Source organism: Ursus maritimus, unplaced genomic scaffold (genome assembly GCF_017311325.1).
Source record: "Ursus maritimus isolate PB19 unplaced genomic scaffold, ASM1731132v1 scaffold_16, whole genome shotgun sequence".
In the NCBI taxonomy this organism is placed as follows: domain Eukaryota; kingdom Metazoa; phylum Chordata; class Mammalia; order Carnivora; family Ursidae; genus Ursus; species Ursus maritimus.
Window position 1 is genome coordinate 47762997 of NW_024424008.1, and position 26519 is coordinate 47789515.

General features: G+C 49.7%; 1 protein-coding gene across 1 annotated transcript in view; it reads right to left on the minus strand.

Annotated features, from left to right (window-relative positions):
• The window catches only part of POU2F3 (POU class 2 homeobox 3), a 68286-nt gene that overhangs the window by 23559 nt on the left and 18208 nt on the right, over nucleotides 1-26519 (minus strand). Inside the window, exon 2 of the mRNA XM_008689963.2 lies at nucleotides 22220-22254. Within this exon, the coding sequence (XP_008688185.2) occupies nucleotides 22220-22254 (35 nt within the window). The remainder of the gene's footprint in view (nucleotides 1-22219; nucleotides 22255-26519) is intronic.

A 26519-nucleotide genomic window follows, 5' to 3' on the forward strand; every position in this document is an offset into this window, starting at 1 on the left:
GAGAAAGCAGCAGCCTCCTTCTGGGAGGAGAGAGCCCCCTCTGAGGAGCTGGAAGCCTTCATACATTCCTACTTGGCTTCGTCTCCCAGCCGGGGGTGGGGGGTGGTGTGTGGGGACGAGTATTTACCTTCCCATCTCACGGAGGCCCAGGGAGCTTCAGAGATGGGTATGAAGTTACATAACAAGACACTGGCAAAAGTCCCTTAAGGGAATGCTCCTCTGACTTTCTCCTGGTGCTCTTTTTACAAAACAGTACTACAGACTTCGCAGGCAGAGGAGACGGCGTAGACTATGGGTGATGGCAAAGGTGGTGTTCTGGCCCAGACATACCGGTGGACCTCCTTATGTACCGTCTGTTCTGGGGTCATGTGATAGGGCAGGGGGGTGCTGGGGTACGCCTCCTTAGCCCCTCCCATGACAGTTTCACATGGTTCTCTCTGGGGGAAACAGCCCAACGCTAATGAACACATCACTGGCGATGAAGACGATCAAAGCTGTTGTTCTGGTTGCATAACTCGTTTGTGGAAAGTGTTTCATAAACATTTCACAAGAAGGAGAATTTCAAAGCGTGAACATCTCCCAACCTGCCTTCAATTACAGGCAAGACTTTTTTTTTCTTTCCCCCCTTCTACGCTTCTCCCGAGCAGTAAGGAAGAGTTTCTGTTTTGTAACTGATCTATAAAGGGTTGGCAGCGAACACGTTGCTCATGAAAATATCCTAAAAATATATTTCAAGCGGTGGAAGGGGGCAGACAGGTAGCGCATCTCAGTGAACAAGGCTGAGAGTCCCCCAGGAGATGTTGGCTGTACCTTTGCTTGGGGGACTCGCCTCTTGGTTCTTGGTTGTTCCCTGGGAGGCCAAGACTCCCGGCCTCTTCAGACACCCCTGAGAAGAGCCTGGGGAGACGGCCTCACCCATTGCCTGGTCTCTGGTCAGACCTACGACAGACCAGCCTAGACGCACCTTTGCCCATGGACGCTGGGATCTTCTTCCTGACTACATCAAACTTCTAGACAAAGGAAAAGAAGAGACAGGGGCCCTTGAATAAATTAGGAGCTTCTTAGGAAGCCTGGGCCACTTGGAGTTGCCAGCTCCTGGAAAGAAACTTTTCAAAGAGGCATCCTTGTTTTTCTGGCTTGCGCCAACTCTGGAAATGCAACGAGCTTATCAGTCATGTTATTTAATGCTTTGGCTTCAGTTCTTAAGACCTAGCGTTGCTAGTGCTGACACATGCGTGAAAAACCCCATCATTTTAAACCTATAAAAGTTTTCTTCTCCCTCTGGCACAGAAGTCCGTGCATTCAAGTTTAATAACTCTGGGAAGGGGCTGTGCCGTCACGGAGGACACATCCTCACGAATGTTTCTTGGTGCCCAGGACTTGAGCAACTTCATACTGCGTTCCTTCAGAGCCCTCCCGAGATGCCTATGGTGTTCCCTTCCCGTGGGTTGACAGGACCTCTCTTTTTTGACCCAGATCCCCTTTGAATCAGACTTTTCTGGTTCTCATGGGAGCCCACCTGGTGGAGAAGAGCCCAGAGCTACGACTGTCTAGGGAGGAGTTCATGGAACGGTTGACTTGCCCACACAGAGAGCTGTTCTGCCCCCAAATAAATGGGAGTGCAGGAGGTAGGAGGTGCGGTGGGGGAAGAGACACGGAGCATGGTCTCCAAATCAAACCCTGAAAGCGGTTCCTGAGCCCAGCGGCTGTTCTTGGGAGGTGTCTGGTGAGTGAATGCTGTTCGCCATCACACCGAGAGCTTCTGCACGTACCTGCACTGACGATCCCAGACGGACTTTGCTGTCCTTCCCAGGGCAGGGGATGATTTTTTTAAAAGAAAGAAAGAAAAAAAAGACATCCAGAAAGCAATCACAAGGCTCAGGATCAACCAGGAGTCCCGCCTTGGGGTTCCAACCCTGATTCTAACTAGTTGCGTGATCTGATATTCAGTGACTTCGTTTGGTTCTCTAGGCCTAGGCTGTTTCTGCACAAAAGGAGGGAAGGAAACTAGATGGAATCTACTTAAGAAATTCATTATGTATAAAAGAGAGTGGGAGCACACTTGGGAGCATAGAGTATGCTTGTCACCAGACCCATTTCACAGATGAAAAGATCGAGGCTTGGAGACATTAAGAAACTTGCTTAAAGTCACACTGCTGGTGAATAATAGAGCTGAGATTTCAACCCAAGTCGATTTGACTCCACAGTTCTTTATAAACATAACTCTCACCTGTGTGCGTAAAGCAGGCCGTGCCAGGTGCAAGGCAGACATTCAACAGTGTTGATTCCCTTCCTTCCCCATTAGAACTGGAAGGAGGGGCGCCTGTGTGGCTCAGTCGGTTGAATGTCTGCCTTCGGCTCAGGTCATGACCTGGAGCCCTGGGATGGAGCCCTTGCATCGGGCTCCCCCTGCCCCTGCTCGTGTGCTCACTCTCTCTCAAATAAATAAAATCTTTTTTTAATTATAGATTTTATTTATTTATTTGACAGAGAGAGAGCACAAGCAGGGGCAACAGCAGAGGGAGGGGGAGAAGCAGGCTCCCCGCTGAGCAGGGAGCCCGATGTGGGACTCAATCCCAGGACTCTGGGATCATGACCTGAGCTGAAGGTAGATGCTAACTGACTGAGCCACCCAGGCACCCTAAATAGAAAAGAAAAGAAAAGAAAAGAAAAGAAAAGAAAAGAGAAAAGAAAAAAGAAAAGAAAGAACTGGAAGGAAATGTAGCTATCACCTGGTCCAGACAGTTCATTTTACAGCTCTGACTCCTGAAGCCCAGAGGGGGTTAATAAGTTGCTTGGGGCAATGCGGCTAGAGTTGCAAGCAAGCCAGGGCCCATTAGGACGGGTCTCCTAACCCCCCACTCAGTACCAGTTCATTCCATTGCACTGCGGCGTGGCTCATTCTTCTATTCCTATCACTCCGATGGTCCTTGTCTACCCTGGCTCCTGCCGTAACCAGCAGTAACTTTAATCCCACTATTCTAATGAAATTACATCAAAAGAAAATGCCCCACTCCAAGTTCTCGATTACTGCACGGGGTGAGGTTTATGTCCAGATAAAGCACACATCTACTAGAGATGATAACGTACTTGGCTTGGAAACCAGAATTCTGTCTTTCCCTGGCATATAGGAATTTACTCCAGGGGTCTGATATTTGCTCTTTCCCTCCCTCCCTCATTATGAGGAAGGTAAGTGGGGAGGGGAAAGAGAAGGTTCAGCCACGCCATGAAATCCCCATCCCAGTGTATATTTTACAGTGCGTTCCAAAGGAAAGTAACATAGGGGGGGCGCCTGGGTGGCGCAGTCGTTAAGCGTCTGCCTTCAGCTCAGGGCGTGATCCCGGCGTGCTGGGATCGAGTCCCACATCAGGCTCCTCTGCTGGGAGCCTGCTTCTTCCTCTCCCACTCCCCCTGCTTGTGTTCCCTCTCTCGCTGGCTGTCTCTCTCTGTCAAATAAATAAAATCTTAAAAAAAAAAAAAAAGTAACATAAGGAAGGGCAGAGGTCCTGCTTGCCCTGGACACACACGCACACACACACGTGTGTGCACACGTGCGCACACATGCGCACACATACACGCGTGCACACACGTGCGCGTACACACATGCACACATACACACGTGCACACAGATGCACACACGTGCGTGCGTATGCACACACATATACACACACATGTGCACACACGATACATGCATGCACATGCACACACAGCACCAGCTTGTGGCTGCAAAGCACTCCACAGATTAGTTCCGAGAGCATCAGTTCCAGAAAGAGAGAACATAATATTTTTTAAGCACTTTAGAGATAAAAAGCCCTTTCAAATATATGATCATTTATTCTTCATGATAATTCAATGAGGGAAATGATCTTATCAAATGTTTTTCCAGATGTAGACACAATTAGGAGAATGTACGTAACGTGCCCACCGTCACGCAGTCAAGAAGAGCAGAGCCTGACTTTCTACTAGGATTGTTCACCTCCAGACCCTCCCCCTCTTCTGTCCGTACCACTCTGTGAGGCAACCCCATTGGGCTTCCCCCTCCACAAGAATTTCCCACCCAAAAATATGCCTGTGGAGCCCTGCCTCCTCTGTGTGCCACATTGCTTCCACACGTGGTACACGGTTGGTGTAGACATTTCCACGAGGGGAGCCTGACTTCTACATGGACGTGGGGTCTCCGCGGTTAAGGACAGTAAGGCCTGCCACAGGTCTGAATGGGATTCTCTTCGGCGTTTCCTGGGTAGCTGCCTGGGACCGGGAAGCCTGCCCCTGAGAGTCAGAGCATTGGTTATCAATGAAAGTAAACGGTTTTCCCTGATAATTTTTGTCTTTGAGAACGGTTTTCTAGTAAGGCTGAGGTCCTTGTCTCTTGTACTCCTGTGGCACCCTCAAATAAAGTGAGGCACCCCTCATGGCCCTCTGACACTGGGTCTGCTCCAATAGCAGTGGCAAAAACTGGTCTCCCATTTGGCATGCTTGAAACACAGGTTTCCTATCCCATAAAGTTTCACTTCCCAGTTCAGTTTAATGCAACAAGCATTTAGTATGTGCCTACTGTATACTCCAGGGAACTAGCGGCACAAAGGTGAACAGGGGCCTCCCAGGTGAATTAGGACACAGCTTGCAGGAAGGAACCAGCTACCACACGATGCTTGCAGCAATCAGAAGTGTGCACGGTGGTCGCGTGGAGAGGTTGTCACTCACTGTGGCAGGGCAGACCACAGCTAGAGAAAGCGGAATGAGGTAAGGGAGGCCCCACGGAAGAAAAGTCCTTCTGAGCAGCCCTGAACGGTGAAGGGGGCTCACCAGGAGAAGGCAAGAAGGGCATGCCAGGCAGCGGGAAGAGCTTGTCCAAAGTTGCAGAGGGCGAGAGCGACAAGCAGTTCAGCTGCTGCTGCCCCTGCGTGGGGTCGGGGAGAGGGAGGCCTAGACGGGCAGCCAGGGCCCCTGGAAGCCCTGTGTGCCCTACAGAGGAGCTCAGACTGGACTCTGGGGGCAAAGTGTAACAGGAGTAGAGGGGAATAGCATGGAGAGACTGTTGCTCCGCTCTGTTATGCCGACAGCGGTGTGGAGCTCGGGCTGGAAGAGGATACATCCCAAGCAGGGAACTGGTAAAAGGGTGTTGAGTATAACCGTCCAGCTAAGAACCAGTGAGGAGGCACCCAAGGCCCAAACGGCAGGAACGCAGCAGAGGAGACACCACGGAGAGATCTGGGGACGGAAAATATGTTTGTGCCTCTGAAGCTTTATCCTTTGTAACAAACGACTGTCTATTTCGGGAATTCCCTGTTGGGTGCCCGCAGGACCGAAAGAACCAACCCAGACACCAGTCTGAAAGGCCACGGCCAAGCCAACTGCTGGATGATGGGGTGGAGGGCTGTTGGGGTTCCAGAAAGCGTGCACTTGGGAGGTCACACAGTTCTGCAATGTTTAATTTTCAAAAGCTAATTATTAATTTTAAATGAGAAGAAAAAGATTAGAAACAGGAAGCACTCCAAATGTCATGTAGCCGTGTAGATCTTTTTAGTTTACGAGGTGTTAAAGTTAGTTGCAGATTTTCTTCTTTTGCCTGGGGAGAGGAAATGCTTGAGAGGTTTAGGGGCACGTGATGTCAGTGCACACACACACACACACACACACACACACACACACGGATATTCCTGTGTGTGCGTGTGTGTTTAGCAATAAGTAATAACCCAAATCCTCTCTTCTCCCATCTTAAGTCAACGTCTACCAACAGGCACTGCCTGGGATGTGGCCTACAGACCTCCCTTAGACCTTTCCATGATGTTCCACGGTTTACAAAGCACTTTCAAACATACAATTTTGGTTGATTTTCAGCATATTCCCACGAGATTGGAAAGGCGGTGATGTTATTCCCATTTGACAGTCGAGGAAAACAAAGGTGATGGAAGGTAAGAGATTTATCCGAAGTACATGGCTGGCTGGCAGCAGAACTAGGATCTGAACCCAAGTCTTTGATTTAAAATCCAGCATATCTTTCGAATCCTTAGGATTCCCCCCACCCCTCCCACATAAGCAGATTTCCAGTCCCGAAATCTATCCCCTTGCAGCTCCAAAGACTTTTATTTCAATCTGGGATAGGTATTGATTGGTTTCATTTTGAACAGAGATCTTGCTAAAAGGTGATATATACATCTCTACTTTCCCTTGAAGAGTAGCTGAAAGATAATTTAGTGAATGACTCAAGTCATAATTGTGAACTCCTTTTAAAAGCAGTCATGCCCTCGGGGGGACAAAGCGTTTGGCCTCTGTTGGCCGAGGCACTGAACGGCCCCCAATAGTTTTTTTTCTTTAGCTCTGCTCCTTAAACTCCTTTCTCGCACCAGATTTTTATCTGCTACTGTTGGTATGTTTGCTTCTAGCAGCCCCTATTCCAGCTCACATTTGCAGCTTTTATTTGCTAAGGGCTGGAAAAACCAGGTCATTAAGCTCATTACATCTGTTTCTGAAATGAAAATTTAAGGCTCTGAGAAAGGACTTGGTTTGCTCCCTTCTTATTCTTAGTGTGGCTCTAAACAGGTGAAGCTTCGGGCTCTCTGGATAAGCGAGCCACTATAGTAGCTCGACGCAGCTCTCTTTAACATCGGGCTCCCCCTTTGGTTCAATTTTTATTGAGTACGTATCTATCCTGCTACCCCTATTAGCCTGGGATAGGGTTCCCGGGACAAGGGTTGGTTGAACCCCCACAACTGACAGTGTGAGCTAAATTCTCGAAGGCTGGGGAGCAGTTACCAAGTTTGTTATAGAAAGGTTGAGTGAGCTTGCGTCAAAGGATTCTCTAACCATCTGTCTGTTTCCCTGCCTAGAAAGGGAAATAATCTCAGATTCTTACCCAGGTCTCAAGGACTTCGGGCTAAGTGTCTGTAAAATATATTCCAAGGAAGGTGTTCCTTGCTTTTGCCCCCAAAACAACATGAAGATAACGATGGTGCACGTTTATTACCTGGGAGGTCTGTCTTGTTTGCTACGGCCTGCCCAGCAGAGCACGATGCCTGTTACTTACTTAGTAGCTGTTTATTGGATCCGTGGGGGATTAATGCATAAATGCTTCGGACAATCCTAGAATACAGGAAACTGGGTCTCAGAGGAGTCAAATGCCTTCCCAAAGTCCTACAGCCAGGAAGTGGCAGAGGTGGAATGTGAACCTGGGTCTGAAGGGATCTAGAATCAACCCTCTTTCCACCGTATCACACTGACTTAAAAAGTCATACCAAACTAGGCTGATTTCCTTTCCTATAGGGTTCCTTGAAATGAAGACCTGGAGAATGCTGTAATTATTGTACGTACACATGTATTCACGTATATACGCATGTATGTATTACCCCTGGAGGTCAAGATGGGGTCATATGGTCAAGACAGGACTAATTAACAAGTCGCTATCATCTAGGAGCGACGTCTCCCATGGCATGCCGTAGGACTCTGTGCGTGGTCCAGTCTTGCTAAGAATGCGATCAGTAAATTGGATGAAGCTGTAGCTTGCATACTTCATAAATCTCCGTATGAGGAACAGGGCTACCTAGTACTTTGCCCCAAGATATCAAGTTTAAAAAAAAAAAATCTTGAAAATACAAAGGGAAGGATGGGAAGAAAGTAATAAGATAAAAATGTTGGAGCAAATGTAAGAATCCTCTACTTAGAATATGAAAATTAGCTGTACAAGTTGAGGCAACAGTTAATATTTAAAAATACTTGAGAGACATTAACGAATTCCAAGAGCATGTAAGTTGACAGTGTGATATAAATATCTTTTAAAACAATCCGTAGGCTAGGCTGTACTAACGGAAGCAGAGGATCGAGGGAGGCTCGCCTGTTTGACCACGTAAGTTCCATGAAGACAGGCCGACTATAGGCTGGTCTGTGCTTGGGATGACTGTAATCAGGGCATAACACAGGTAGAGTACTGCTCAATAGAAGTTTGTTGAACGAGGAAATGGATGAGCAAATGAACAAGGGACCCCACTATGCTCTGGCCTATAACCAGATGTCATGTGACAATTGAATGTTGCACACCTGTGGATATCACCCTTAAAGAGGGTGATTGGTAGACCAAAATATATGCAGATAAAGGCATCAAGGCACATAGGAGCTCATCAGAGCCCTGTAAAAAAAAACAAAACAAAAAAACCCCAAATAAACTTAAAACAGCCCACTGCCCATCAATAGGGTAATAAAAAAGTAAAATTACACTGGAACCATAGAATGTTACGTGGTCACGAAGATCATATAACGATATGTATTGCCATGCAACGATCTATAAATCCCATCTTTAAGTTTAAAAAGAAAGTTGCAGAAGAATACACACAGTATAATGTATACACATATATGTACGTATATATGCACTTTTAAAAACCCACAAGCATTTATACATTTCCATTTGTACCTATGTGCATAGTGCAGGGGCAGAAAGAAAAGTCTTCTAGACATATCCACGCCACACCGAGAACAGGCGTTACCTCTGGGAAGAGGGCTGAGATGGGACAGGGATCAAAAGTCTTCCTTTTTATCTCTATTATTAATTTGTTTACACCCAGAAGGTAGGCCTGTATTATTGTGTGTAGTATTATCATGTGTGCTGTGTGCGTGTGTTATGTGTGCAATTGCTTTCAGTAAAGCAGTCAGAAACCTGATGTGTGGAATCATCTGGGGACTTGTGGATATCAGCATGTCAAGGGCAAGATTTCGGGGTCATAGCTCTTCTCAAACATGGAACGGCTGTCAGGTGGAGGGGAAGGACTCGGGGCCTGAAGCTAAGGCAAACAGAGTGACAACGCCAGAGGTCGTGACCACAGGGAGGTTGATCGGGGTCTAACAGGAGAAAAAATGGCCTAACAGCGCCATCGGCTCAACTCTGGAGTGGGCTGCACTTTGGGTGGTGAGACTGAAATCCCGGGTGAGCTTCTGAAGAGACATGGGGGCAAGGGCCATCTAGGGCAAGGTGTGAGATCATTTCATTACATACAGTTAATATTTTAACAACCCCCCCCAAAAGAAGCAAAATCCCAGATGGTAAAAACTGAATATATTTAGCCTCATAAAAATTTGCTCTATTTTCTTCTTTTAAAATGTCACTGCAGATAGTGAAAGCTTAGTTGTAAGATGTCAAGTTATAATAAGTATATTGACATACAAGGTAGAAGGGAGAAAGAAAAAGCCTTTGTGGGGGACAGCAGAGGTCTGGGAAGCCCTTCTGGGAACACGGCACCTCTGACCTATGGGATCCTTTGGTCCTGTGGCTCTGTGTGTCTTTGACTCAGTCTAGAGTTAGAGATGAACCCCAAATTTGCTGATGAAAAATAGTCACAGTGATATCAGGTGTCATTGGAGAACCCTGCCCCCACTGTTTCCAGGAACTGGCCAGGAGAGGGCAGTCCCAGGAGAGCCACATTACCCTAAGAAGCATTTGTTAAGGGGTCTGCTCTGGCTTGGGCTACGTGGCTTGGTGCTGAAGCCCACCTCAAAGAGTTTAAAGCACTAGGCTGGTCAGTGTCCTCTAGGCAGACCCTGGATTCCCTAGACAGGGGGCCCTAGCACCAAGCAACCCTGAGCCTCAGCCAACCGCTCCCGGCCCGGCCAGCCAGCAAGCGGAGGAGGAGTTGGGAAATATTTACCCAGAGCCGACTGGATGGAGCCCATGACATACTCTATTTGCATAATCCCAACAAGCTCACCTGCCTGGGGAGAGGGGTGAGTTTTTGTGGATCACTTGCTGAGAAAAAGATGACAGGGAGCAGAGCAGTGTGAAGAATGGAAGGCCGTGATAAGCAGAGAGATGGGAGTTCACGGCACCCAAGACCGAGGGATGGATGGGCAGGCGGACAGTTTCATGCCAATTATCCCTCAACCCATTTATTTAGGAAACACTTGCAGAATGTCCACTCTGTGCCAGGCACTGCTCTACTGGAATAATTAAAATGCAGACCCTTTCCTCAAGTCGTTCACAGTCTGGTCCGGGAGGCAGACCCACTCACGGTAGAAGCCTGTTGAGATACAGAAGGTGGAGGGGATGGTCCTGGGGGGCTGCCTGGAGAAGGAGACCTTTGAGCTGGGTCTGGAAAGATGAATGAGAGCCTGACAGGAGGGTGAGAGTGGGGGTAAACGCCAGCACCAGGGCTCCCTCCAAACAGAGTCCTGTGTAATTCCCGTTCCTCTCTACCTGCAGGACACCTGCAACACCTCAAAGACAGTTCTCTTGCTTCTCCGGAGCACCCAGCCAGCACTTAGATGTCCTTGCGATCTGGGAAAGAGGGCACCTGACGGCCTCTTGTGAAGTTGGCCTCTCCAGATCCTGCTCCCTCGGAGGCCTGCCCGAGCATTCCCTGAGAACGCTGGGCCCTTGCTGAGTTGCCAGATCCCAGGCAAAGGCTGACCCCCAGGTCCCGCTGCTGTTCCCGGGCCCCTGGGCAAGGCCATGCTCTGGGAAGTACCCTGCTAGTCGGGAAGCTGCCCTCGGTGCTGCCAGGCTGAGTGCAAAGGGGAAGCACCAAGTCCTCAGAAAGGAAGTTGGTTCTGGTTCATGTCAGAGAGGAAGAGAACTTGCCTTTGGGCAGTGGCCTTGTTTCTCGCTGCAGACGGAGTGCTCTTAACCTGTTCTGGCCTGCTGGCTCTCGCCCTAGCAACTCGATCGCTCCTCTCTTTGAGGGTCCCAGCCCAGAGCTAGGGGGCGCAGAGGCGTCCCACCCCTGCCCGTTGCAGGAATCCACGTTTACCCCCAGTGACGGGGTGTCCAAATCTTTCCAGGCCTCATTTACCAGCAAACAAGCCGTCTACAAAACCCACTTCCCAGTCCTCAGATGAGCCTATCCAGGGAGATGGGGCAAAGCTGAAACATTGTTCTTGTTAGGATTACACTCATTCTCTGAGAGATATCACTAGGGGGGTGGGGGAGGGAGTGGGGGGATGGGGGTGGGGGGAGCGAGATTAACGTACAACTCACTTTAAGCAAATAAGTGCAATGGATCATGTTTAGTTCTGACTGTAAAAGGGTATTTTTCATTATTGCAAAGATTCAGTCTGGGGCCCCGGGTGACTCGGTTGGTGCAGAGTCTGACTTCGGCTCAGGTCATGACCTTTGGGTCCTGGGATCCAGCCCCATGTGCGGGCTCTCTGCTCAGCGGGGAGTCTGCTTCTCCCTCTGCCCCTCCCCGTGCTAGTGCTCTCTCTCCCTCAAATAAATAAATACAATCTTTAAGTAAAAAAAAAAAAAAAAGAAAAGAATCAATGTAATAGTCCTTTAAATAGCAGGCTCTCTTGGTGAAGAAAGTCAGATTTAGTTTACAAAACTTCGACTTAACGTACATATCGGGAACTGCTCCCTTAGGTATAGTGAGATAGTGAGACAGGCCCGTGTTTGCCTGGCACACACCAAGTCTGGCATATTTTTATTATTGTTCTAGTAACGGGCTGAGTCAGGTCCCAGGGCACAGGGAAGAACCCTCAGAGGAAAGCCAGCGGTCTGGGGTATCTGAGCAGAACTATCATCTGGAAAAAGGTAAACCCCAGGCCTCCCAACCAATGTTACTGTGACAGCACCAATAACTCCCGTCTATCGAGTGTTTACCTTGTCCTGGGTACTTTCCATTCAAAATCTCATTTAAACCCATCTCCTAACAATGCTCTAAGGTTCATGCTATTATTTCCCCCCATTTTACAGAGGCAGAAACTGAGGCTGAGAGTGAAGTGACCAGATGACACAGGGCCTGTGGGTAGAGCCAAGATTCGAACCCAGGTCAGTGTGGTGCCAGAGCTGGACCTCTGACCAGCACGCTGTCTGTCATCTGTGAGCCTCAAACCAGGGACACCCTGCAGCAGTCCATGCCAAAGAAATCCGGGTGCCAGCGCAGGAGAGGAGCCGCCAAGAAACAAAAGCAAAACAGGATGTGAACCAAGGATCCTTGGGGCTTGCGAGCCAAGGGGAGTTTAGTAGACACACAGGGCGGAGGCGGGGGGAGTCTTGACGCTTGATGTGAACCCAAGCAGCAGAGGTCCAGGGGGGGCTATGGGACGGCAGCTGCGATTAGCAGGAAGATCTGGATTTGGAGACAGCGGACCGGCACCGAACACAGTGCCTGTTAGCAAGGAGACCCTGCATCAAGGTAAACTGAATACGCCCTGGCTCGACCACTTACCTGCAAGTTAGTTTGCTATTTTAGGGAACCGAACGGGCACAGAGGTAGGAACAGCTCCTGAGCCCTGGGAGTAGCCTTCAAAGCCATTCTCGGGGCTGGACCAGGAGAAGGAAATTTGAGACGGAAAAAGTATATTTTCAACTGCAGCTGTGAGTCTGGGAGAAGTAATCTCCTGGTTCCTAGAGCTGCCTTGACAGCCCTCTGCCTCGGGGGCAGAGAGAAAGCCAGGTCCCACCCGCGGCCCTGCAGGCACGTACACAGGCAAACACTCCTCTCCTTGCACGCTTCTCACGCACAGGCCCAGGGAGGGGGTGCTTCTCGTGGGGCCAGGGGAACCCTCTGGGTGGGAACCCTTCTTCACCCCACCCTTTACCTGGCACCCTTCCCCGAGCCTGCAGATGTTATCTCTGCCATCCTAGCTGGCAAGCTGTGGCTGTGAGAGGTCTGCGGCAGCCGGTATGAGTGAGAAGGCTCTGGAAATGTGGAAAAGTACTGTACGGGTGTCAAACGAGGGGCTCTGGGCAACGTGAGGTCACGTCTCACCCGCAGGAGCTCGCTCTTTCTCTCTCTCTCTTGCAGCCGGGTACAGTCAGACAGACCTATTGTGTATCTGAGCTCCACCTTGGGTAACTTCCTTAAGCTCTGAGTTACAGTCTCCCCAGCTATCTAATGGGCATAATAATGCTCACTCACCAGGCTGTCGTAAGAATTAAGTGATAGCGAGTAAGATCTAACTCCACGCAAGTGCCCGCACATTCCATCCTCCTCGGTTTGAATCCTGGCTCTAAGCAAGTTCCCTGACCTTTCTGAGACCCCATTGCCCCATCTGTGAAATGAAGAGCATAAAAGCTACTGCACTGGGTTGCTGGCAGGTTTAAATGAGATACTACTTATGAAGGACCCAACCCAGGGTGCTTATTAAGCTGAGGGCTCGATAAATGGTATTAGCTTCTTCCATGACTGGGGCCAAATCCGGTTTCCCTTTCAACACAGCTGCTCCAAAAAGACTCCTGCGTGAGAGGGGGAAGGGCTGGCCCTTCACCAGAGTCTGCCTCCACCAAAGGCAACTCACTGAAATCTCCAAGGGAAGTCCCCCTCTGTATCCCTGCAGAATCAGGGCGAGGGTTAAGAGGCTGGCCTCTTCGCCTGGCAACCTCGCTGCTCTCCATCCCCCCACCCCCGCGCGGAGAGGGAAAACAGTCCATCTCCATGCCCTGTCTAGATGCTTCCATGCACTTACGCCAGTGCTGGAGTAGGGGCCCCAGACGGGCTCCACGGTGGTGTTGGCACACTCTGGTGAGTATGCTAGGGACAGTCTTCCCGAGATTCCACAGCTGCTCCTGCGCCTGTCTGCTCCTCACTGCCCTGCTCTCAGCAAGGCTCGGACCATCCGATACTGGGGCTGAGGCCCGGGGGCCACAAACGCCGAACAGCTGACATCTGAGCCTCGCATGGCTGGCAAAGGAAGAGCCATGCCCAGCTCTCCAAAAGCAAAGACACTGATCAAAGGCTTCCCACCCAAGCTTGGGGTGGGTGGGGGGCTTAGCTTGAGAGCTCAGGGATTGCAGGAAAAATTACCATTCTGGTGGCATCAGCAGCTCATCTAAACTGGTGCGAGCCCAGCTCCGCAGCCACACAGGAAGAGGAGAGGACAAGAAAATTATGGGTTCTCGTTCATCAGAAAGTAATAGGAGCTAATGTTTATTGGTCGATTACCGTATGTCAGAGACTATTCTGAGTTATATATCTCGGCTGTAATTAATCCTTACGACATGCCTAGGAAGGAGACACTCTCACTGCTCTCAGCTTCGGATGAGGGATAGGAGGCACAGTACAATTGGTGCAAGCCTGCTGTCTGATGCCTCCCCCAAGACAAGCAGGGCCATGGAGGGGGGCGAGGCCGGGTTGTCTGGAATCTAGCGGGCCTGGCTTTCAACTCGCCTCTGGATGGCGTGATGGTGGGAAAATGCCTTCACCGCTCAGCGTCTCGGTTTCCTTATCTATAGACCTGGAATGATCCCAACTGCCTCACAGGGTTGCCAGAAGTTTTAAATGGAATAATGGATATTTGACATCATGATAAGAGCTAATAATGCATTTTGCGCTCCGTGCCTGCACACAGGCAGGAGCCAGTAAATATGATTATTGTTCTATTACCTTGACCATTGTGGGGAAATCCCCCTGGAGGAAGGAGTCATTTAATCTTACCCGTCACCTCTTGCCTGAAAATTAATCCTGCGGCTCATCTATCTAAGCCATTCCTCGAGCCCAGCTCATCCCCTGTTCCGGCAGCCCTGGCTGACACAGCGCTCGTCCCGATATTTTTAGGAATGTCTCGGACCCGTCTCCCTCACTGGATAGCAAGTACGTTCTCCGAGGGCAGGGGCTGTGTGTGTAGAAGGACCACAGCCTTCACAGCAAGTAAATCCTGCTTCCCTGGTGGAAGGGACCTGTGTCCCTGGTGGGTCTGGGTCAGCTGTCCTCACTGGGGATGACTGCCAACCTGGAAATCGTTTTCTGAAAACTGTGGGGTGATCTTTCTGGCTAATGGGGGGGGGGGGACTCGGTTTGCATTTACCGGGCAGAGGGTAGGCATTCTAGATCTGCTAGTGCAGAAGGGGACACCGAACAAGAAGCGTTTCTGTTCCAGGCACCTTTCATTCAACTTCCAAATGCTGCACCTGACATCTGTGTCCGTGAGCAGCCTGCCTGCCTGTGATCATGGGAGCCTAGAACCCAATTCATTTTTTTTTTATAGGAGCACCAAGTATCTTTTGCATACTTTTAATAGGCACTGGCTTTTTTCCGGGGATGCCATTTTCTGTGTAAATTGAGGAAAGATTTTTATCTAATTTTGTTTGGACCTTTATGGAGAATTCACATTTTGGAAAATCACGGCTTTTGAGCTGCCGCTAGAACATACCATTATCAGTCTATATTTGTGTCTGTCGTCTGGACACTAGCATGCTATTGGCTCGTTGAACCTTCCCAGGGAGTATGCCCAAGGATTTGCTTGCTGAAATATCTATTATTTTAGTTTAAATTCTTTTTCATTCTTTTATTCAAATCAGAGCGTCCTGTGAATGTTTATTTGTGTTTTCTATAAATTCCATTCTAGGAGACTAAGGGGGCTTTCTAGAATCCTTGTTCCAAGGGACATTGGGTCTGATAAGGCTGAGAACCACCGTTTTAGAAGGAAGTGGGTGTGTGGGGGTTGGTCCCTTCTGGTCCCTCTGTTCAGACCTGCCTGTTGGCTAGCAGGGACTTTAAGGTCTGTCCTTCCCCAGCTCTACCTGTGTCTGGTGGCCGTGTTTCATTCTTAAGTACGGTCTTTGGAAGCCCACTGTGGCCTTGCATCAAAACCGTGTCTCCAACACAGTTCTGTCAGCCTCCTGTATCTGATTTTCAATCGCTTTGGCACCTCAGAGGGGAAAGAAAATGAAGGATCTTACGTACAAACACTTGAAGTTGGGCAAAATGCAGCTTGCTGGCTCCTCGTCTTCTTCTGCCTCTTAGCCTGCCCCCGCACCCCTGTAATCCTGTCTCTACTCGGAAGCACGGAAGCAGGAGCTGGGTGCCCCGCAGAGGGAAACAAGCCTCAGAGGACCGATAGTCTGGCCAAACTTAATTTCCATCCCCACTCCCACCCGCCCCGAGATCTTGTAGGGAGATCTCAGAGCCTTCCTCCAGCTCATGACCCTGACCTGTGCCTGACAATGGGTGCCTGCCCGGCTTTCTGAAACTTGCAGAACCAGCCCGCTTGGCATTAATATCACAGTGCAGGGGACCTCCCTCTCCCCCGCTGCCTCCTCCACTGTGTTTTCTTCCCCACTGGCTGGGAGCTCCTGCGGGCAGGACCCATGTTCTAGTCCCCTCTGACTCCTCACTACCCAGGAAGTACAGGTCGGTGGTACGAAACGGTCGAACTCGGTTGACCAGTTCCTTCCCTTGCCGTCTGGGGCTCGGCTGCTCTGGCGCTGGCTCTCCCGAGGCTGCCCCCTGAGCGGCCAGGGGAGAGCGCTGACTATGCCATCCCTGCAGACCCTCCCTTGCCAGCTTGAGAGCCTGGTCTGGCCTGGCCTGCGTTCCCGTTATGGGCCTCCCTGGAGAAGCCGCTCCATCATTCTGGACCCTCAGAGACCTTCTTCCCTTAGGCTGAATTTTGTTGATTTTAGAGAAGATGCCCCACTGAGCTAATTACATACTACAAATCAACACATCCTGGGAGCAGCCAGAGAACCACGGTGGTTCACGCTCAAGAAAACAATGAAGGGAAATCCCATCCAATTTAAAGCGTAATGCTATATGGGGGCATGCCGGGGTAACTGCTCGTGGCTGGCTGGCATGGGAGAGACACCTACTGGTGCAGGCGAGCTGAGAAAGCTGTCAAGCCTAGGACGGAGAGAAAACCCCAGGTCACAGATTCTCAGCTTTGGTGGCACGAAGCTTAGGGACAAGGACACCTGCCAACTTGCATCAGATATCCTCCTGGCCTCAGAGAACTTTTGGAGTCTTCTAGCAAGATGGCACTCAACACCATACGTGGAAACATTGCTCTGATCTGTCTGGTGGAACCTCGTGGCCCGTGGGGAGCGAGGGATTCAGAAGTCACCGGGACAGAACAGCTTGAGGCTCCCCGGTGGGGGACCCTGTCCCTGCGGACTCTCTAAGGCTGCCTGAAGCCAGTTCGATCATCCGACGTCCTTCTGAAGACAGCTGTTGGTCCAAAGAGCAGGGAATGGAGGCGGAGAGATGTCCCCTGGGCTCCTGACCTCACTGACAGGGCAACCAGCCATGCCACCATCTCAGACGAGTCCTTCTCTTCTCCTAGGCTACCCCTTCCAGTGGCTCTGTCCTCTGTCCACATTCTCTCTTTTCTGTCTCCTATGCTGATGGTATTTCCTATCCTTCCCCAGACCCACACCCACCAAAGTCTCCCTCATCTTCCAAAGCCTTCCTTTCACACTGTCTCCACTTTAGGCCAATACCCCCCCCCCGCTTTGTCACCTCATGAGCATGTCTCTCCCTCATTTCCTGAACTCTGACTTGCCCCCCACCTGCAGCAATCAGGCATCCGTGCTTAGCACAGACACCACAATGAGGACATCGCTGCTCGTCTCACTGCCAACCCAGAACCCGTCTTCAGGCTTCGGGCGCTACGGTACCTCTGTAGCCCTTGACGCTGCAGCTATCCCCACTGCCATGAACATCTCTCCTTTGTGGGTGCAGCTCTCCTCCCCGTCCCTTTGACCAGCCCTCCTTCGTCTCATCTGTAGGCACCCACTCCTCAGCCTGTCCCACACGTGATACTTCTGCCGGTCTTCCCAGGGTCCCCATCCTACTCTGCACACCATCTCTAGGGGGCCTTCCTCTCTCCCACCATTTCAGTTAACACGATTCAATGGTGACTCCCTGATATGCATCCTGACCTCTCCCCCGGGTCCAGATCCCAGTTTCTCACTGTGTATTGGTACCTAGAGCCCATTCTCTGCCTTCCAGCTCCTCCATCATCCGGACATACTTGTCCCACCTCCTGGCCTCTTGAGCTCTGCTTGCAGTCCCTCCCATGCTTAGCATCCCAAGCTTAGAAATCTAAGAATCACGCCGAACCCTTCCCGTTCCTTTGCCGTCTAGTCCAAGCTGTTGTCCAAATCCTCTTTTTCTTCTACCAGAGCTCTCTCTCAAATCTGAGTCTGTCCATGCATACTGACACGGTCATAAAAATAGCAAATACCCATACAGCTTATATGCTCTAGACGCTTATCTGAAAGGCACACGCGCTCTCATTTGACCTTTGCAACCACTCTGTGAGATAGGTACCATTGTTCTCCCCATTTTCCAGATGAGGAGATTGAGGAACATAGAAGGTGAGGCATTTTCCCAAGGCCACACGGCCACATGGCCACGATTGCAGCCCAGGCAGTCTGACTGTGTTCCTGTGCTTGACCTCTTTGCTGTAATCCGTCTCCTGAACTTTGCCCACTTCTCCTACCCCAACAGCATTCCGTCAGGCCTCTCCTTCAACCTCCCTTCCCTCCTCACCCACACCCCCTCTCATGTCCTTCCATTAAATGAAACGAGTCATGCTGGAAAACACCTAGTGGCTCCCTACTGCCCACAGGAGAAAATTCCTTGCTGTGCATTCAAAGTTCTTCACAACTTGGCCCGACTCACAGCTCCGGGTTCTCCTGCCTCAACTCCCCCCATGTTCATCTTCTCACACTTCCCCTGAAGCCATGCCCTTTCTCAAGTGAGCCCTCACACTCACTGGCTGCTATGCCTGGAAAATTCTTGCTGCCCTCTCCACCAGTCAGATCCCTTGCTCTTTCCCTGTCCCCACTTCAGACACCATTTCTGTGGTGATGTCCTCAGGCAGGTATCCAGGAGCTCAGCGTTACCCATCTCGTACGGAATTCACTGTGCTGTTTTGTAATTTATCTTCTTACTCATGACACCCGCTCTCCAGCGCTTCAGAATGACTAAACATTCAAAGAATGAATGATGGGCCCCACATCCAGCCTGCTGGATCCTTCTGCCTCTGCCCCTACATTTCAAATGATTCTTTTCACTGGATTACATGAAATCATAAAGACTGGAAAGATTTCATGGGACTTTTCCCCCCCCACTCTCTCCAGCTCAGGGTAAAGAAATGGACACTCTCTTTCCTATTTCTCTTTAGAGAAAGAAATGAAAGGAGAGTGGGAGTCAAACCAACTAGTCAGAATAGGGCAAGAAAGAACAAGGAAACGTAAGAGACAGATTGTAGGAGCTTGGAGATCACCCCATACAAGCGTCTTCATTCTATCCGAGAGGAAACTGAGGCCCAGGAAGATGAAGATGTCTGTCTAAGGGCAACGACTAGTGAAAGGTAGAGAAACAGCATTGGCACCAGGACGTCCTCCTCCCCATCCGGGGATCTGGTCTTATCCTGCTGCCTCTCCACTTTCTTATCCTTCCCAGGGACGGCAGGGTAACACTGCCTCTGGGCCCTGGGTCTTCCCACAGTCCTCCTCCACATAGGCTCAGGCTGCTTTCCTGGGACCCGGAAGTTAACAGGCTCAGTGTGAAACATCCTGAAGAGCCAGTGGCCCTTGCTCATGCAACTGTAGGACTCTTGAGCCAAGATCTGCTGCGACTTCCAATTGCACCAACTGGCTGAGGCTTTCCAACTGGGGCTTCGACGAAGGGCAGCCGCTCATTCTGTGCTCTCTGGTGTCTGCCAACCCCTTCTCCGTACCATACCAGGCTTCTCCTACACAACCACGCTTGCTTCCCTTCCCCACACCCTCTGCCTCCCATTTCCTCCCAGTTAGTCACAGTGAGGTCACACTCAGCCTCTGGCTCCCAGGCCTCTCCCTGAGGATGGTGTGTGTGCCGGGAGCAGAGAGTGGAGGGAGTAGAGAGGAGGATGCAGCCGGGCTTCATGGGAAAGATAGGCTCTGGAGTCCAAGAGATGTGGGTTCGAATCCTGACTCTGCCGGTTGGCCCATCATGTGACCTTCGGCACATTAGCCAATCTTCCAAATCCTTTGCCAAAAAAAGGTGGGGCTGCCTGGGAGGCGCCTTCCTCGCCTGTCGAATGGGGATAGTCACCCTTGGTTTGTAGTGAGAATTCAATGAGATAAAGTGCCCACAGCCCCTTGCACAGAGCTTGGCAGGCAGTGAATGTTGGTTTACTTTCCTCCTTCCCTGAAGTGTGGAGGTATGACCGTCAATGCAGTGCCTTGAGAGATCCCGGGTCTGCAGGAGAGCTGGTGTGAACGTGGACCTGTGGGTGTCCGTGTCGGATGGCACTGAGGGACAGAGTGACAGGTAGCAGGGGGGAGTCGTGGGGGGGGGGGCATGGGTGTGTATGCGCGTGAGCAGAGGAGCGCTCCGGCGTAAGAGTGTAAAGGAGTGTGACCTGGCTGAGCCTCTTTCTCTAAAATTCCCCCTTCTTGAAAGGAAAGATCTGTCATGTCTGTTCTTGTCAGTAATGAGAAATCCAAAAACCCTTTCCAGGGGAGGGAGGAGGGAACAACCCACCCCATGGGGCTCGGCTAAGTGAAGCAAACTCAAGCGAGGCCCGCTCCTGGCAGAAACCAGCATACTTTCTCCTGACTGTTGGACAAACCACACCCCAAAAGACGTTCAAAGGGCCCAGGGCCTCTCTGGAGGCTGCCTAGGGCCACAGGGGCTGCCCCCAGCCTTGTCCCAAGCACGAGGGTTTCTCAAATTTCCAAAAGATCACATAGGCAGTTAAACCCACCAGGCCTGTGGAGCAGGCCACCTCCGGACTGGGCTGGTGTGGTCACATCTTGGTGTGGAATGGGCTCCTCCCCGTGCATCCTCTCCAAGGGCCGGGGACAGTGAGAGGCGGCGCCCAGGCTGCCAGCCTGCCTCCTCGGGGTGGAAAGCACAGGGCACAGGCCCCATCCCAACCTGCTTCGGACTTTCCTTCAGGATCATAGAACCCTTGGGAATCTCCTCCATCCTCCCGCCCTTAAAGCAAACCTGGCAAAACTATCCCCGAGAGAAGAATCGGTCTCATATTCAAAGACCGTGTTCTGGTGTTTAATAAACCATGTTGGCGGCAAGTCCCTCCTCGTAGCTAAGTCTGAAGCCTCTCTCTGCTTCAGGCCTCGAGTACAGAGAGAGAAGTTGGCCTCCACTCATTAGCCAACTTCCACAGTGAACAAAATGCAGAAAGTGCTTGCCTAAGAGGTTTTGGCTTTGGACTCCAGATTATTGCTCTCTGACCACGAAGGATAGGCCCACGAAGCACCCAGCCCTTTAGGAACCATTAGTAGTGACTTCAAATCACGGTATAGATGAAGGAGTCTGATCTCCAGTCCCACCTCAGACCGTCACCTAAACCTGGATGCAGAATATCAGAGCGAGAAGGAACCCGTGATTATCTGGTGCACCCCCACATCGGGATTTTCTGCCCTTCCACCCCGCTTTTCTCTGCCTGAGAGATTCCTACTCACCCTTTAGAGCTAGATTCAAAGATTACCTCCTCCATGAAGTCTGCCCTGAGCTCCCAGGAAGAATGAACTCTTTCCATTTCTGTTTGACACCACGCTTTCTACATACCTCCAGTGAAGCGGAGATGTGAGCGTATTAGGGTTATTCCCTGAGGAGTCTCTCTCTCCTCCCTCTCCCTCTCCTTCTCTCTCTCTCTGTCTCTCTCTCTCTCCCCATGCTAGACTATAAGCTCCTCCAGGGCAGAGATCATGTCTCAAAATTCTTTGCATTCCCACACCCGGCATTGTATACATGCCCCACGCCTCCGGCCAAATTTAGGGAATCCATTAATCTTTCAGCTGAGAAAACTCAGACCCCCTTAGCTTTCCTCCCCGCAAGTTACCCTTCCACATTGGCTCTGGCATCATGCTCTGTCCAAACCCTCTCCCCCAGGCTTCCCGCCAGCCCGATATCAAGGGGAAAAGTCCTTTCCTTCTGCTCCAACCTTCCCTTCACATCCGGCCAACCCGCACTCTGTCCAATACCACCTGCCTCCACCCGAAGCCCTCCCAGACTAACTCGAACCTCACATGACTCGGCCTTCTCCAAAGGCGCCAAGCTTGTGTCTACACTGTCCCACTGAGCCAGGCTATATACTTTGTCCTGGGCTCTCGTGTTCTGTTCCTCCTCTTTTGTCCCCTATCTTCCCCTTTCCATCAGGAGTTCCCTGAGGGTCCCAGGCCCTCCTTCCTTGGTACCTTCATACATTCCTCTCCATATAGTCGGTCCACACAGACCGACTCACCCAAGAGGCAACTCAGACTAAACGCCGTGATGGGAAGAGAGCTGTGGTCTTAAATTCTGCACCATATCAGCCAAGCACGTAATCCTACATAAGTGCTCCATTGGTCAGCACTCTTTTGAGGGGATAGTGGAGACCCAACACTGGATTGTGGACTGGGGCGGGGGGGACCCCCAAGCCTGAAAGCTACCGAGCCTATGAATAAACACCCTCAAACTTGACATGATCTTCTTTATATCTCCCGCACCTGACGTGGTCTAAGTGGCCACCCCTCCCACCCCAACATCAATAGAATAAAGGTTTTCTTTCTGAAAGACCTTACCTGCCTGTTGAAATCTAGGCCATTTCGATCATTTCCTGTAAGAGATAAAAATGAAAATATGAGTTGCTAGCAGGATTCGAACAGACTGAAGGTTAGAGGGAAATGGAGATGCGGGGAGAAGCTTGTCTAGATTTCGAAAAGGAACACCCGCTCCCCCTGCGGCCAAAGATCCTCCTACTTATCCTGTTTCCTGGAGAGGTCTTTGGAATACCTCCTCGAACCAGGAAGACTGGCTTGTCTGAGGTCACACGGAGTCACCAGGGATGGAACTTGACATCGCAGAGCGCAGGCTGTCGTGGCTAAGCAAGGAATGACCAGCCGCGGGTCCTAACGCAGTTGCCCCATCCCAGCCCTCCTGGAGAGATGACCCTTAAGTCATGTCAGGTAGACAGGTGTCTGTCCTTGCTTTCTCCCCTCTGGCTCTCATTTCTTGTCTCTTCATCTCTTTCCTTTTATAACAGAACAAGTTATGGTGGGACAAGTAAATGTGCGCTTAATAGAGAAAAAATATTTGGTACAGAAAAAGTATAACCTAGCAGAAAAATCACTCTGCTGAGGGGCAACTGTAATTCATATTTTTGTATATGTTATGGTCTTTTTTTATGCTTGTTTTTCCTCATTGATATTCACCGCTCTGTATAAATTTTACCCTGCTTTTTCCAGTGAACATCATTAATATTTCCCCTATACTGTTAAGGGGCACCATCCGTCTTTTTTTTCTCCTATGCTTGCAAACACCGTTTTTAATGGTTCCTTAATATTCTATTCTGGGGACCGTAATTTGCTTACATATACACCTATTGTTAGGGGATTTGCTTCCATTGTTAGCTGCAATAAAGTTTCCTTTTCCTATAACTCTCTATGGCAGTGGGGGAGCCTGGGTGACTCAGTCCATTAAGCATCTGCCTTCAGCTCAGGTCATGATTCCAGGGTCCTGGGATCGAGCCCTGCATCGGGCTCCCTGCTCAGTAGGGAGTCTGCTTCTCCCTCTCCCTCTGTCTGCTGCTCCCTCTGCCTGTGCTCTCCCCCCCCCCACTCTGTCAAATAAATAAATAAAACCTTTAAAAAAAAACCACAACAACTCTCTTTGGCGAGAGCCACCAAACGAGCTGCCTTTGTGCACCACGGCTGGCTGGCTCTGTAAGAGCGAGGACAATGACTACTCACTAAATACCGTACGCTCCGAGCCTAGCTCTGGGCTTCGTACATAACAGGGGTTCAAAATACACTGGTTGAGTGAAAGAATAAATGGACAAGTGAATGAATTCAGAACTTTCAATCAGGAAATTCTTCTGCTTTTCATTGGCTCGTCAATAACTTTGGGATAAAGTCTCTGTTTCTTAGCACAACCCACAATTCCCCCTATGACTGTCCCTCAGGATCCCAGCTTGCTCCGTCCCAGGTATCCTGAGCTCATGTGCAAACACACCAAGCCTCTCCCATTTCCGTACTTTCACGCACCACGCCCTCTCACAGAGTGCGTTAGTCCTGCTCTGCTCTGGGCCCCAGGAGCCCTCACTACCACCGCATGGCACATCACGCCATTCCTTTTCTGTGGGCTTCTCTCTCCCAGGAGTCTACGAGTTCCGTGAAAATGGGGACATGACATCCATTCTCAATGGCTACCACCGTTCCTAACCCCGCCCAGGGTCTCAAGAAATGCATGGTAGAAGAATGAATGGGATCTAAGAGAATCCTCTGGAGTTTTAACTTAAGCCCCCTTGCCCTGCTCTGTTCTAACTGAGGATGGGGAAGTGTGCCCTTTCCTGTATGGTTGTGAGGACATCTGCTCCAGCAACTGGCCAGCAAGACGAGAGCAGAGGATGAAGAGGGATGGAGTCCTGAGGCAGGCATATACGGAGTGACCTCTGGATAGCAGCCTGATTTTGAGGTCAATTAAGATAATATATAAAATCCGCAAGGGGAGCTAAAGGTAGGAAGGGCCCACACACTGAAAGCAGTTGCACAGAGAGATAGACTCATAGGTAAAATTGCTTTTTATCTTTTCTTTTAATTGAGGTGTAACTGACATATAACATTATATTAGTTTCAGGTGTACAACATGATTCAACCTCTTCATACATTGTGAACTAACTGATCACTGCCGTAAGTCTAGCGAACACTCATCACCATACAGTTACCCATTTTTTTCTTCTGATGAGAATTTTTACTTAGCAACTTTCAAATATGCAATCCAGCTTTATTAACTATAGTCACCATGCTGTTCATTACATCCCCAAGACTTATTGTATTTTATAATTGGAAGTTTTGACGCCCTTTACCCATTTCATCTATCCCCATCCCCCACCTCTGGCGACCACCAATCTGTTCTCTATATCTACGAGCTTGGTCTTTGTTTGTTTGTTTTTTGTTTGTTTGCTTGCTTTTTAGATTTCACATATAAGTGAGATCATATGGTATTTGTCTTTCTCTGTCTGATTTATTTCACATAACATAATGCCCTCAAGTTCTGTCCATGTTGTTACAAATGGCAAGATTCCATTCTTTTTCATGGCTGAATAATGTTTCATAGCCCATGTTATGTGTGCATATATACCCACACATGGCATATTTTCTTTACTTATACCTCCACCAGTGGACACTTTGATTGTTTCTATGTCTTGGATATGATTAAATAATACTGCATTGAACTTGGAGAGGGGAGATATCTTTTTGAGTTAGCGTCTTTGTTTTCTTTGGATAAATACCCAGAAGGGGAATTGCTAGATAATTTGGTAGTTCTAGAGTTTAATTTTTGAGGAGCTTTAATCTTTAAAAAAAATCCTTCCATGACATTGTAAAGTTGGCCAGACAGGAGTAATTTTAAAACCTGACAAAAGAGCAAATTCATTCATTCAACACGCATTTCCACAGCCTACTCTAGGTACTAGACACTGGGAATACAATCCTGGAGAAGACGGCAGAAGTCCCTGACTTCTTTTTTGAGCTGAGGAGACATAAAATGAGTAAGAAAATAAATATAGAATTTCATTTAGTGATAATTACTGTGAAGAGCAGTAATGCTTTGTCAGGGGAAGAGCGTGTCAGAGGCTGTTCATAAGCAGGTGGTCTGGGAAGGCCACTCAGGGGAGGTGACGTTTTCACCCCGTGAAGTGAGGATGCAACCTTTCGAAGGTCTGAGGAAGATCATTCCAAACAGAAGTAGAGGACCTAAGGCAAGAGCAGGCTTGTGTACTGAGGCATAGTAATGAGGCTAGTATGGCAGAAGAATGGGGTCATCGGGGGCAAGATGACGTGGGTCTGGCAGACGGGTTGTGGTGAAAGCTGAAGGACGACAGGAAGTGATAGAGGGTTCAAGCAGAGGAGTCACGTGATCTGCCTTCAGTGTTTAAACCTGCGGTGATGAGGTGGTAGGGGGTTAGAGAGCAGGAAGGTAGACCAGTTGAGAGGTATTGCTGTGGCCCAGATGAGAAAGGGCAGTGGAGCGGGAGGGACAGTAACCATGGAGGTGGTGAGAAAAGCCTGGATTTAGAATGAATTTTGAATCGATAGCTGACGGGACTGGCTGATGGATGGGAGGTGCGGTGCAAGGAAGAAGCGGAATCATGGATGATTTCTAGGATTTGGGCTTTCTCGATGGAATAATTGGTGTTGCCATTCCTGGAGATGGGGCTGACTCCGGGAAGGGCAGGCTGGTGGTAGAACATCGAGTGCTATGTTTGTGAGTGTGTTAAGTTTGAGATGCCAATGAGATATCCCAGGAGAGGCGGGAAAGTGAGTTTGGACTCAGGAGAGCTGTGAGGTCAGAAGTATAACCTGATTACCTGCTTAGAGGTGGCATTTAAAGCCACAGGGCTCAGTGAGGTTACAAAGGAACTGAGTCCAGATGAAGAAGAAAGAAGGATCATGGCTGGGATGATGATAAAGAGCCAGCAAAGGAGACTGAGAAAGAGTGCACCCTTGAGTAAGAGGAAGACCAGGCAAGGAGTATGGTGACTGGGAGGTAAGAGGAGAAGATGTTTCCAGAAGGAGGTGATACTACAGTGAGAGAAACGGTGGAGGGCCAAGTTTGACTTTGAGGAGCTCATCAGCTTTGTGGACAATTAAAGAAGATCTTTGCTTTTGATTTCTATGAATGGAATTATCACGTTATTTATGAGATCCACAAAATAGGAAATGATGAGCAAGCAGAATTCGGAGTTTAATTTTAAAACTCGCCAGCCAACAAAATGAACCATCTCTCTTGCCTAGAAGTTTTCCCATGGCCCTTCTCAAGAGGCCCCTTTTCATGAGGATGCACCTGCCGCCCTTGGAGCCTAGTGAGGACATTTCTCCTTCT